This window comes from Equus caballus, chromosome X (genome assembly GCF_041296265.1).
Source record: "Equus caballus isolate H_3958 breed thoroughbred chromosome X, TB-T2T, whole genome shotgun sequence".
Lineage (NCBI taxonomy): Eukaryota > Metazoa > Chordata > Mammalia > Perissodactyla > Equidae > Equus > Equus caballus.
The window spans coordinates 44,096,483-44,110,825 of NC_091715.1; the positions used below are offsets into that span (position 1 = coordinate 44,096,483).

Here is a 14,343-nt window from a genome sequence, read left to right on the forward strand (position 1 = left end):
TAAATTTATTGATATTTATTTTATTGCATGGTATATGATCTGTTCTGGAGATTTTTCTATGTGTGCTTGAAAAGAGTGTATATTTTGCTCTTGTTGGGTGGTGTGTTCTATAGATGGCAGTTAGGTCAAGTTGGTGGATAGTATGGCCCAGTTTTCTAGATTCTTGCTGGTTTTCTGTTTAGTTGTTTTCTACTGTTGTTATTGAATTGTTTCTTTCTCTTCAGTTTTTGTTTAATGTATTTTGGGGCTCTGTTGTTAGATATGTATATGTTTATAATTGTTATATTGTCCTAATGAATCTTTTCTTATAAAATGTCCCTCTTTGTCTTTAGTGACATTTTTTGTCTTACGGTTGGTTTTTAAAAGACTGAGGGAACACTCCTTTCTCCATCTCTCCTATTTGTTGCTTCTTATCTTGTAGTTTGGGAAACTAGGTGACCAAACATGTTAGAATTATTATACCAGAGCAGTACTACTTGCCCTTCTGTTTTCATTTTAGGGTTCTGAGTAAGATTTCATTTTTTAAAGGAGGTTCTGCACTAATTCTCTGATTTTACCTATTTGTGTCTGCTTAGAAGTCCTTTTGTCTTATGGATCTCTGCTCTTCAGGTTTCTTCAAGTGACCTTCAAAGTGACCTTCAGTCAAGTGAAATGAATAATATTATTCTTTCTTAAGAATATCTCACCTAAAATGTTAACATTTGGGGAATGTGAGTGCACCATATACTGGATTCTTTGTATATCCTTGCAGGTTTTTTCCCAAGTCCAAAATTATGTTAAAATAAAAAGTTAAAGAAAAATCCTCCACTTAAGTGAGGCATTGTTGGTTGCCTTTTCTTACTTGCAGGCAATACTAATATTATTAAGTGACTTTTGAAGTATATTGATTTGGCAGTGTAACCTTATAGAGCACTTCATGAGTTCTTGTTTTAGTTCTTACCTCTGGTGTTAGTACAGCTATGTCCTAGTAGTGTTATCTGATAGGCAAATTTCTGGAAGTTATCATAGACTCTTCCTTTTCCCTTACAGACATATTCAGGCAGTAAATCTTGCATTTAGTACTTCTTTAATGTATCTTGAATCTATCTCTCTTGCCACTATTCTCATTCAAACCTCAGCATCTATTTCATGGTTTATTGCAGTAGCTCTCTAACTGGTCTCCTTGTTTTACATTGTATGACATAGAAATCTTTGGTGACTATCTGCCTCTCTGTCCTCATCTGCCTGCTTCTAATGTGCCTGCAAGTAAACTGTTCGTGGTACCACTCATACACTTACTTTGTGCTGTTTCATGACTTTGCTTGTGATCTTCCCTTTGCTTGGATCAGCTAATTTTCTTTCTTTGAGACTCACTTCAGGCATTTTTTCCAGGAAACCCTACTTAGAGTGTCCGACCTCATTCTTTTGCATGTGGATATCCAGTTTTCCCAGCACCATTTGTTGAAAAGGCTGCTCTTTCCCCATTGAATTGTCTTGGCATCCTTGTTGAAAATCTATCAATTATAAATATGTGGGTTTATTTCTGGACTCTACTTTTATTCTGCCTATCTATACATCTATCCTTATGCCAGTACCACATTGTCTTAATACTGAAGCTTTGTAGTAGATTTGAAAATTGGGAAGGGTGAATCCTCCAACTTTGTACTTTTTCAAGATTGTTTTGGCTTTGGCTATTCTCAGCCCTTTGAAGTTCTATATGAATTTTAGGATCAGCTTGTTAATATCTGTAAAGAAAGCAGCTGGGATTTTGATAGGAATTGTGTTGAATGTGTATAACAGTTTGGAGTATTTCTCCCCATTTTGTTTGTTTTAGTTCAGGGTTGTTTTTCTTTAGTTTTTCAAATTTGATATTTCTGTTTCTTTTTGGTTTGACATGACAAATTGTGCCTTGTAAGGCACATAGTATAATAAACAGGTATACAGGCTTAACTTTGTGATGCATGTTTGTCATGAGAAGGGAAGGATTTTCTTATTGGTGGTTTGACTATTCTTTTGAAAAATTTTTTTCCTTATATATTCTATATATTTCCACATGTTCATTGTGGAAAGTTTTAGAAAATACAGAAAAGCAGGAAGAAAAAAGTCTGTAATTCCACCATTCAGAGTTAATATTTTGTGTGTGTGTGTTTATGTGTGTGTGTATATGGAAGCTTGTTGTATCTATTTCTTTTTTTTAACCATATAATTTATAGGGAATGTCTTTTCATCTCACTAAAAACTGCAGTGTTTTTTAAATGATGTATCCAATCTCATTTTGGAGTATTTAATTAAACTTCTATTAGGCTTATGTTTTGTTACAGTTTTTCCAAATTTTAAGTGCTATAATGAATGTCTTTATAGTTAAATCTTTGCACAGATTCTTTTTTTTTTTTTTTTTTGGAGGAAGATTAGCCCTCAGCTAACTACTGCCAGTCCTCCTCTTTTTGCTGAGGAAGCCTGGCTCTGAGCTAACATCCGTGCCCATCTTCCTCTAGTTTATACGTGGGACGCCTACCACAGCATGGCTGCCAAGCAGTGCCATGTCCGCACCCGGGATCCGAACCAGCGAACCCCGGGCCGCCGAGAAGCGGAACGTGCGAACTTAACCGCTGCGCCACCGGGCCGGCCCCCTTGCACAGATTCTTGACTATTTTTCTAAGACAAGTTCCTATAAGTGGAATTGCTGGTTCAAGAGGTTGCATATTTTTAAGTCTTTCTTGCCATTTTTTAAATTATAGTGTGTTAATATTTGACAGTAGTTTCTTTCTGTTAAAATCCGAAGGCAAGCTCATAAACAAGTATTTGCATTATTCAAAACTACTATTGAATGTTCATAGCAGCATTATTCACAATGTCAAAAGGTGGAAACAACCCAGTCCATTGACCAGATGAATGTATAAACAAAATGTGGGAGTCGGGCCTGTGGCCGAGTGGTTGGGTTCGTGCGGTCCACTTCGGCAGCCCAGAGTTTCGCCAGTTCGGATCCTGGGCGCAGACATGACACTGCTCATCAGGTCACGCTGAGGTGGCATCCCACATACCGCAAGTAGAAGGACCCACAGCTAAAAATATACAACTGTGTGCTGGGGGGCTTTGGGGAGAAAAAGGAAAAATAAAATCTTTAAAACAAAATGTGGTATATACATACAATGGAATATTGTTCAGACTTAAAAAGAAATAAATTCTGCTACATGCTACAACATCTATGAACTTTGAAAACATTATGCCAAGTGAAATAAGCCAGATGCAAAAGGATAAATGTTGTATGATTCCACTTATGTGAAGTACCTAGAATAAGCAAATTCATAGGGACAGAAAATAGAATAGAGATTACCAGGGGCTGGGGAGATGGGGAGTTAGTGTTTAATGGATACATAATTTCAGTTTGGGATGATGAAAAAGATAGTAGTGATGATTGCACAATATTGTGAATGTACTTAATGCCACTGAATTGTACACTTCAAATGGTTAAGATCATAAATTTGATATTAAGTATATTTCACCACAAAGAAACTACTGTTGGATTGATTCCAGAATTTTAGACAAAGACCACCTACTGAGAAATTGTCTGCTTGTTTTACTTATTGTGTGTGTTAACCTTGTAGTTAAGTGAACTCAGGGTTTGGATTCTTGTTTTAAATATGATGGATTGATAGATGGGGCTGAAAACCAGGTTCCTAACCAATATTCATACAATATCAAGACTTGCTGAGCTATATGCCAAGCAGTCTGCCACTGAGGACTACAGTGATAAACAAGATAAGACATGGTCCCTGGAGTCTGATGGTTGCTAAGATTGGAGAGGAAAAAGAGCAAACATCTTATTTTAAAAAAAAGGGATTAAACCATCAGGTGACTTATTTTCTCCTTAATGATTTCCTTTGTGGGCTGATTTTAAAATATCCTTTTTTCCCCTTCAGGTTGCTATGGAAACATATGACCGCGTAAAAGGAAGTCCATTCTGATAATTCTGATACCTGAGATGTAACTGGACTGAAGAGTGGAAAAGGAAAAATTTTAGTGCCAACCTTAATTACAATGGCTACTGATTCAGGAGAGCCAGCTAGCACAGAAGATTCTGAGAAACCTGATGGAGTTTCATTGGAAAACAGAGTTCCTCAGGCTCCAGCGACTTTGACAGTAGAAGCAAGACTAAAGGAAAAAAACAGTACCTTGTCTGCTTCTGGGGAAACCATAGAAAGGAAGAGATTCTTCCGAAAGAGTGTTGAGATGACAGAAGATGACAAAGTTGCTGAATCTTCCTCCAAAGATGAGAGAATAAAGACTGCAACAGATATTCCAAGAGTAGAAAAGCTTCCTACAAATGTGCTAAGAGGAGGACAAGAAGTTAAATATGAACAATGTTCAAAGGCAACTTCGGAATCCTCAAAAGATTGTTTCAAGGAGAAAAATGAAAAGGAAATGGAAGAAGAAGCAGAAATGAAGGCTGTAGCTACTTCTCCTAGTGGCAGGTTCCTGAAATTTGACATAGAGCTGGGAAGAGGAGCATTTAAAACAGTGTATAAAGGACTGGACACTGAAACATGGGTTGAGGTTGCTTGGTGTGAACTGCAGGTGGGTATAAAATCTTCTTGGTTTTAATAAATTGCAGTTTTAACTGGCCTGGCCTTCTGAGTGATCCAGGATTAAAATGTATCATGGATTAAAATAAAATGAAGAGTTTGTCCCCCACCTCCCTGAAATTGTGCTCCTTTCCTAGATCCTCTTAGGAGCTCATGCCGACCTTTTTTTCTCCTAATGTTTTCCCCTCTGTTTTAAAGGAGAAAAATATCATGGCTTTCTTTAGGAAAATGCTCTTAATTTATTAACCTTAGAAAATTCCCGAAACTCTTAACATCTCATTTTGAAAACTTTTAGTAAATGTATGCCTTATGAGTTGATTGTTATACTAAATACTTAAGAGTGTGATATGTTAGGGATATATTCAGTGTGATATCTCTCTTTTCTCTTTTTCTTTCAGTAAATTTTGGGGGGGTTCATGTGGTATTTTTCAGAATAGGAAATGTTTTTCTTGATTCTTTGAGGACTTCTTTTAATATATACTCCACCATGCCTTTGAATTTAGCTCAAAGAGGATCTCTGGAAGAAATAATCACCAGAATCTACTGGGGTTAGTCAGTTGGAATGTGTTTAGAAAGGACAAATGAAAACAATAGAAGAATAGTTGAATTACCTAAATATTTGGTTCCATAATAAATGTTTATGTGGTACTTTTAACTAAAAAAGGACTAAAGGAGGATAAAACATCATAGAAGGGGTTATAATAAGAATAGTTTCAGATAAAAAAAAACGAATAGTTTCAGATAGATGTAGATCAACTATAAGGAAAATCTTTGTGACGTCAATTAGCTCCTGAGAAATAGTCAGTGTTCACGTGAGATGCTTAAAATTAAGATTGAATAAATAAATCACTAAGTATAGGTTTTTTGTTTTTTTTGTGTGTGAGGAAGATTAGCCCTGAGCTAACTACTGCCAATCCTCCTCTTTTTGTTGAGGAAGACTGGCCCTGAGCTAACATCCATGCCCACCTTCCTCTACTTTATATGTGGGACACCCACCACAGCATGGATTTTGCCAATTGGTGCCCTGGTCCACACCCGGGATCCGAACCAGTGAACCCTGGGCCAATGAGAAGCAGAACGTGCGAACTTAACTGCTGTGCCACCGGGCCGGCCCCTAAGTATAGGTTTTTGTGGTTGTTCAAATTCCAATGGTCTTGGTGCATGTGGGTGTGTATGTATGTACTGTGATTTCACCCGTTCTGAATTTGCTGTAGGTTGCCATTCAGATAGGTTGAAATTTAGTCCAGGTCCCTGCATTTCTAGGAAGCTTTTTGTTTAACACCAAACTTTTGAAACTTTTCTATTTGTAAGAGTCAGTGTTTGCTTTATAAGCAGGATTCCAGAGCCTATTGTTAGGGATTCAGATTCAGTAAGTCTGGGGTGGGATGCAAGATTGCAATTTTAACAAGCTTTCAAAGTGCTTTGCATGAAGTCCCTTATGGCTCTTTGGAGTGCAAGTTACCTAGAAGTTAAGCCAATCTAGTAGTTCTTGAAAGGTGTGTGCATGTGGGGTTTGCTTGGTTTTCTTCTCACCCTATTTTTACCCTTTAAGAATTTTATAAGATCTATGTCATAGAAATATTAGATAATGTGAGCAAACAAACATCAAAATCACCTGAAATTCCAGTACTTTGAAGATGCTTTAAATATTTTAGTATATATCTCTCTGGACTCTTTCTTTTGTGTAAATGTATATATCACTGTGTGTTTTTTACCCTCACAAAATGGAATTGTATTAGAAGATTTTATAGGGGGCTGGCCCCGTGGCCCAGTGGTTAAGTTCGTGCGCTCTGCTTCAGAGGCCCAGGGTTTTGCCAGTTCAAATCCTGGGCGCGGACATGGCACCGTTCATCAAGCCATGCTGACGTGGCATCCCACATGCCACAACTAGAAGGACCCACAACTAAAAGTACACACCTATGTACCAGGGGGCTTTGGGGAGAAAAAGGAAAAATAAAATCTTTAAAAAAAGATTTTACGAAACCTTTTTTCTTTTCTTTACTTATCATGAACATCTTTTCATTACCAGTAATTGTGCATTTACGTCATTTTTTAAAAATTATTATTATATTTGCTCTTTTTTTTGCTGAGGAAGATTAGCTCTGAGCTAACATCTGTTGCCAGTCTTCCTCTATTTTGTATGTGAGCCATCACCACAGCATGGCCACTGACAGATGAGTGGTATAGGTCCATACCCAGAAACTGAACCCGGCTGCCGGAGCACAGTGTGCCAAACTTAACCACTAGGCTACTAGGGCTGGCCCAACACATCATTATTTTTAATAGATGCCCTTATAAGTTATTTAATCAGTCCTATGTTGTTGGACATCTACATTTTTGTCCAATATTTCACTATTATAACCATGATTGTGATCAACTTCCTTGTATATATATTGAAAACTATGTAAATTTTGATTTCATCTCTGAATTGTGACATCAGTAACGCTCATCCTTTAGGGATACTCTGTAAATGGAGGAAATTATTTCCATTCACTTGGTACTAGGGTACATAGTAAAGATATGTCAAGTATTTTGCAAATTGTATATTCTAGCTATGCTAAAGGATTTGAGGTAAAACTTGAAGAAAATATTCTAGTGGTAGGAACTGCATAGGGGAATGCCATCTATCATTCACCTGTGGAAAGATCGAAAGATCCTATAAGGTCTTGCTATTCAAAGTATAGTCTCTGGACCAGTAGTATGGACATCAGCTGGGAGCTTGTTGGAACTGCAGGTTCCTAGGCCTCATCCTAGACCTGCTGAATCAGAATCTGCTTCTTTGTAACATCTGCAGGTGGTTTGTATGCACAGTAGAGTTTGAAAATCCCTGAAATAAGGGACCAGTTCCAAAAGCTAGCTGAATCAGAGGAGGAGTACCCTTAATACACCAACATGAGCTTTATATTATATATACTGATTCTTGGCATCCACTCCAGGCTTTCCAAATTGGAATCTCCAGGAGATGGGGCCAGGAACTTATTTTAAAAGTTCCCCAGGTAATCGGATACATAGCCAGATTTGGGAATCTCTCATGTGGAGCAAATGTAAATATATAAATTTTAATTTACACAGAGAACAACAATTGCAATTTTCTATTCTGAAAGGAATGTCAGAATTGGTGGACTTAGTTGATGCAGTTTTTGGATCTCACTTAATTTTCTGCATATTTAAAATTAAGAGAAATGAACTCATTTAGAATCCCAGAAGGATAAGCGCCTCATCTTTTAATTACTTTCCTGTGAGTACTGTGCAGTTTGTAATGTACAATTTCCCATTTTTTCCCTAAAGTTTTATTTCTTTATAGTATAATTAAACAATTTTGTAGCAAAACATTCCAGTGAGCAGTTTAAATGTTTAAATTATTGTAGCTTCTTTTCCAATCTTTGTTTATATATATGTGTATAATATATAAAATTGGCTATTTATCAATTGATACATATTTTCTACTTATTAACATCATTAAAATATGTGAACTGTATTTTATTGCATTCATACTACCTCTTGCTTAGTCTTCTCCCTTAAAATTAGGGAGTTCTTTTCTTTTTTTAAATTTTATTTTTGCACGTCTGATTTGTAATTCACAACTCAACAAAAGGTTTTTATACCTTTTTCTCTTGATGACATTTCCCTCCATTGTGGATATTTGAGCCTTGTGTAATAATTATTTTTTTCTTGCTATTTGCAAAATTTGTTTTAATTTTTTAAAGTTTTATTTTTTTTAATTGCAGTAATGTTGGATTATAACATTATGTAGCTTTCAGATGTACATCGTAATATATTTTGAATTCTGTGTAGATTATAGCATGTTCACCACCCAAACACTAATTATAGTCCAACCCCTCACATGTGAGCCTAATCACCCCTTTTGCTCTCCCCTCCTCCACTATGATAACCACCAATCCAATCTCCCTTGCTATGTATTTGTTTGTTGTTGTTTTTATCTTCTACTTATGATTGAGATCATATGGTATTTGACTTTCTCCCTCTGACTAATTTCACTCAGCATAATAGCCTCAAGGACTATCCATGTTGTCACAAATGGCCAGATTTCATCATCTCTTATGGCTGAGTAGTATTCCATGGTGTATAAATACCCCATCTTGTTTCTCCGTTCATCCCTTTATGGGCACCTAGGTTGCTTCCAAGTCTTGGTTGTTGTGTGTAATGCTGCAGTGAACATAGGGGTGCAGGTATCTTTATGCCTTTGCGTTTTCAAGTTCTTTGGATAAATACCCAGCTGTGGGATAGCTGGATCATATGGTAGACCTATTCTTAATTTTCTGAGGATACTTCATACTGCTTTCCATAGTGGCTGCACCAATTTGCACTCCCACCAGCAGTGTACAAGGGTTCCCTTCTCTCCAGAACCTCTCCAAAATTTGTTGTTTCCTGTCTTGTTAAGAATAGCCATTCTGACTGGAGGGAGGTGATACCTCCTTGTAGTTTTGATTTGCATTTCCCCGATAGCTAATGACGTTGAGCATCTTTTCATATGTCTGTTGGCCATCCATATATCTTCTTTGGAGAAATGTCTGTTCAGATCTTTTGCCCATCTTTTAATTGGATTGTTGGTTTTTTTGTTGTTGAGCTGTATGAGTTCTTTGTATATTTTGGATATTAACCCCTTATCTGATATATGGTTTCCAAATATCCTCTCTCAATTGTTAGGTTGTCTTTTCGTTTTGTTGATGGTTTCCTTTGCTGTGCAGAAGCTTTTTAGCTTGATGTAGTCCCGTTTGTTCATTTTTTGTTTTGTTTCCCTTGCCCGGTCAGACATGGTATTTGAAAATATGCTGCTAAGACCCATGTCAAAGAGCATACTGCCTATGTTTTCTTCTAGAAGTTTCATGGTTTCGGTCGGGTCTTATATTCAAGTCTTTAATCCGTTTTGAGTTGATTTTTGTGTATGGTGTAAGGGAATGGTCTATTTTCATTCTTTTGCATGTGGCTGTCCAGTTTTCCCAGCACCATTTATTAAAGACTCACCTTTCTCCATCATATGTCTTGGCTCCCTTGTTGAATATTAGCTGTCCATAAATGTGTGGGTTTATTTCTGGATCTCGATTCTGTTCCATTGATCTGTGTGTCTGTTTTTGTGCTAGAACCATGCTGTTTTGGTTACTATGGCTTTGTAGTATATTTTGAAATCAGGGAGTGTGATACCTCCAGGTTAGTTCTTTTTTCTCAGGAATCCTTTGGCTATTCGAGGTCTTTTGTTGTTCCATATAAATTTTAGGATTCTTTGTTCTATTTCTGTGAAAAATGTTGTTGGAACTTTGATAGGGATTGCCTTGAATCTATAGATTGCTTTAGGAAGTATGAACATTTTAACAATGTTAATTCTTCCAATCCAAGAGCACAGAATATCTTTCCATTTCTTTGTGTCTTCTTTGATTTCTTTCAGCAATGTTTTATAGTTTTCAGAGTATAGATCTTTCACCTCTTTGGTTAAATTTATTCCTAGGTATTTTACTCTTTTTGTTACAATTGTAAATGGGGTTGTATTCTTAATTTCTCTTTCTGCTACTTCGTTGTTAGTGTATAGAAACCCAGCCAATTTTTGTATGTTGCTTTTGTACCCTGGGACTTGACTGTATTCATTTATTATTTCTAGAAGTTTTTTAGTGGATTCTTTAGGGTTTTCTATATATAAAATCATGTCGTCTGCAAAGAGTGACAGTTTCACTTCTTCTTTTCCAATATGGATGCCTTTTATTTCTTTTTCTTGCCTGATTGCTCTGGCTAGGACTTCCAATACTGTGTTAAATAGGAGTGGTGAAAGTAGGCATCCTTGTCTGGTTCCTGTTCTTAGAGGGATAGCTTTCAGTTTTTCTCCATTGAGAATGATATTTGCTGTGGGTTTGTCATACATGGCCTTTATTATGTTGAGGTATTTTCCTTCTATACCCGTTTTATTTAGACTTTTTATCACAAATGGATGCTATATCTTGTCAAATGCTTTCTCTGCATCTATTGAGAAGATCAAGTGATTTTTCTTCTTCATTTTGCTAATGATGTATATCACGTTGATAGATTTGAGGATGTTGCACCATCCCTGCATCCCTGGAATGAAACTCACTTGATCATGATGTATGATCTTTTAATGTATTGTTGTATTCGATTTCCTAGTATTTTTTGAGGATTTTTGCATCGATCTTTATCAGTGATATTGGCTGGTAATTTTCTTTTTCCATGTCATCCTTGTCTGGCTTTGGTGTCAGGATATTGTTGGCTTCATAGAATGAGTTAGGAAGCCTACTCTACCTCTTCAATTTTTTGGAAGAGTTTGAGAAGGATAGGTATTCAGTCTTCTTTGAATATTTGGTAGAATTTACCAGAGAAGCCATCTCATGCTTGACTTTTATTTTTTGGGAGGTTTTGTTTGCTGTTCTGATCTTCTTACTGGTGATTGGCCTACTCAAATTCTTTAGTTCTTCTTGGTCCAGTTTTGGAAGGTTGTATGTTTCTAAGAATTTATCATTTTCTTCTAGGTTATCCAACTTGTTGGTATATAGCTTTTCATAGTATTCTCTTATTATCTGTTGTATTTCTGGGTAGTCTGTTGTAATCTCTCCCCTTTCATTTGTGATTTTTTTAATTTGAGCCTTCTCTCTTTTTTTCTTGGTCAGTCTAGCTAATGGTTTGTCAGTTTTGTTTATGTTTCCAAAGAACCAGCTCTTGGTTTCATTAATTTTCTCTATTTTTTTTTTAGTCTCTATTTCATTTATTTCTGCTCTGATTTTTATTATTTCCTTCCTTCTGCTGATTTTTGGCTTTGTTTGTTGTTCTTTTTCCAGTACCTTTAGATGTGCTTTTAGATTGTTTATGTGGGCTTTTTCTTGTTTGTTGAGGTAGGCCTCAATTGCTATAAACTTCCTTCTTAGAAATGCTTTTGCTGTATCCCACAGGTTTTGGCATGTCGTATTTTCATTTTCATTTGTCTCCAAGAATTTTTTGATTTCTCCTTTGATTTATTCATTGACCCACTTGTTGTTCTGTAGCATTTTGTTTAATCTCCACATTTTTGTGGCTTTTCTGGTTTTCTTCCTGTAGTTGATTTCTAGTTTCGCACATTTGTGATCAGAAAAGATGCATGGTATTATTTCAGTTTTCTTAAATTTATTGAGACTTGTTTGGTGGCCATATATGTGATCAATCCTGGAGAAGGTTCCATGTGCATTTCAAAAGAATGTGTATTCTGTGGATTTTGGATGGAATGTTCTATATATATCTAGTAAGTCCATCTGGTCTAGTGTGTCCTTAAGGCCGGTGTTTCCTTCTTGATCTTCTGTTTGGATGATCTATCCATTGGTGTAAGTGGAGTGTTAAAGCCCCCTACTATTATTGTGTTACTGTCTATTTCTCTTTTTATGTCTATTAATAATTTTCTTATATATTTAGGTGCTCTTATGTTGGGTGCATAGATATTTACAAGTGTTATATTTTCTTGTTGGATTGTTCCCTTTATCATTATGTAGAGCCCTTCTTTGTCTCCTGTTACAGTTTTTGTTTTACAGTCTATATTATCTGGTATAAGTATTGCTACCCCTGCTTTCTTTTCTTTGCCATTTGCATGGAATATCTTTTTCCATTCTTCCACTTTCAATTTGTGAGTGTCTTTAGGTCTGAAGTGTGTCTCTTGTATGCAGCCTATACGTGGGTCTTGTTATTTTATCCAATTGGTCACCATATGGCATTTGATTGGAGCCGTTAGTCCATTGATGTTTAAAGTAGCTATTGATAAATATGTATTTATTGCCATTTTGTTACTTTTTTTTCTTGTTGTTTTAGGAGTTTGTCTCTGTTCCTTTCTTTTTCTCTTGTTCTCTTCCCTTGTGCTTTGATGGCTACCTTTAGTAATATGTTTTTTTCTTTTGTCTTACTTTCTTGCTTGCTTATTATAGGTTTCTGATTTGTGATTACCATGAGGATCCTATTTAATATTCTATTTATATAACGGTCTATATAGAGTTGATAGACTCTGTAGCTTGACGTCTTTCTAAAAGCTCTACTTTTTCACTCACTTCCTCCCACATTTTATGTTTTTGAAATCACATATAGTCTCCTGTTTAGTGTGTGTCTATATGTTACCCTCTTATCATTCAAATTGGTGATTTTAGTACATTTGTCTTTTAACCTTCATATTATCTTCACAGGAAGTTGATCTGCTACCTTTACTATATTTTTACCTTTACAGGTGATTTTATTGCCTGGTTTTTTTTGTGTTGTTTTGTTTTTTCTGTAATATATATATATATATTTTTATATGTGTTTGTGGTCATTGCTTTCCCTCTTACATAAATCCCTTCAGCATTTCTTGTAGAACTGTTTTCTTGGTGATAAACTCCTTTAATTTTTGCTTGTCTGGGAAGCCCTTCATCTCTCCTTCTAATCTGAATGACACCCTTGCTGGATAGAGTATTCTTGGCTGTAGGTTTTCTCCTTTTAGCCCTTTAAACACGTTGTGCCATTCTCTTCTCGCCTGTAGGGTCTCAGCTGAGAAGGCCACTGATAGCCTGATGGGCTTCCCTTTATGTGTCTCTTGTGGCCTTTCTCTTGCTGCTTTTAGGATTCTCTCTTTGTCTTTAATTTTGGCCATTTTAATTATAATATGTCTTGGTGTGGGCCTCTTTGGGCGTATCTTGTTTGGAGCTCTCTGTGCTTCCTGAACTTGGATGTCTGTTTCCTTCCTCAGACTAGGAAAATTTTCATCTGTTATTTCTTCAAATAAATTTTCTGCCCCTTTGACTCTGTCTTCTCCTTCTGGGACACCTATAATCCGAATGTTAGCATGCTTGATATTGTCCCAGAGTTCCCTTAGACTGCTCTCATTCTGTCTAATTCTTTTGTCTCTTTTCTGTTCAGCTTGGGTGATTTCCTCTAGTCTTTCGTCTAGCTCGCTGATCCGTTCTTCTGCATCCTCTACTCCACTATTGAGTCCCTCTAGTGAATTTCTCATTTCCAGTATTGTATTCTTCATTTCTGATTGGTTTTTTTCTCTATATCTTCCAGTTCTTTGCTGGTGTGCTCACTGTGTTCATCCAGTCTTCTCCCCATATCTGTGAGCATCCTCATGAGATTCTGTTTGAACTCTTTGTCGCGTAGGTTGCTTGTTTCTGTTTTATTTAGAACTTTTTCTGGGGTTTTGTCCTGTTCCTTTGCTTGGAAAGTATTCCTTTGTCTCCTCATTATGCCTCTTTCTTTGTGCTTACTTCTATGTATTAGGTGAGTGGGCTATGTCTCCTGATCTTGGAGAAGTGGCCTTATGTATGAGATGCCTTATGAGGCCCAGCAGTGTGCTTCCCTCTCATCACCAGTCCATAAGAACAAGGAGTGACCCCTTTGTGGGCTACTTGTGTCTTTCTGCTGCGGCAGGGTTGCTCTTACTGCAGGTACCCAGGGAGTCTAGTCTTTCCTTCCCTGGCCAGCTGTTTGTAAATCCGGTTTGGGGAGCCTCAGTAACGTTGGCTACAAAATCTATCAGCACAGTCCTGTTGCAGTTTTCCTCTTACTTGGGTTGGTACCCAGTGTAGCTGGTTGCTAGGTTCAGGGGCTTACAGTTGTTATAGGCCTCAGGCCTACAAGGCTGTTGTCAGTTCTCTTAGGAGTGCAGTTGAGTGGGGCTGGCCCTAGGCATGGGAGCACCTACATGTTTCAGGTTTAGCAAGGTGGGCCTGATCCTCTGTGTGGCTGATTGTGATGCACAGGTCTTCTGCCGCTGATAAGCCCCATCCCGTACATGTTCACAGACAGTGTCAACACAGTCCTGGTCCATGCACAC

At 36.9% G+C, this 14,343-nt stretch overlaps 1 protein-coding gene across 7 annotated transcripts in view; it reads left to right on the forward strand.

The window, feature by feature from the left end:
• Positions 1 to 14,343, forward strand: part of WNK3 (WNK lysine deficient protein kinase 3) — a 169,150-nt gene that overhangs the window by 18,804 nt on the left and 136,003 nt on the right. For all 7 annotated transcript variants that reach the window (XM_023633604.2, XM_070257336.1, XM_023633601.2 and 4 more), the window contains exon 2: positions 3,900 to 4,554. In XM_023633604.2, the coding sequence (XP_023489372.1) occupies positions 4,018 to 4,554 (537 nt within the window). In that variant the 5' untranslated portion in view covers positions 3,900 to 4,017. The remainder of the gene's footprint in view (positions 1 to 3,899; positions 4,555 to 14,343) is intronic.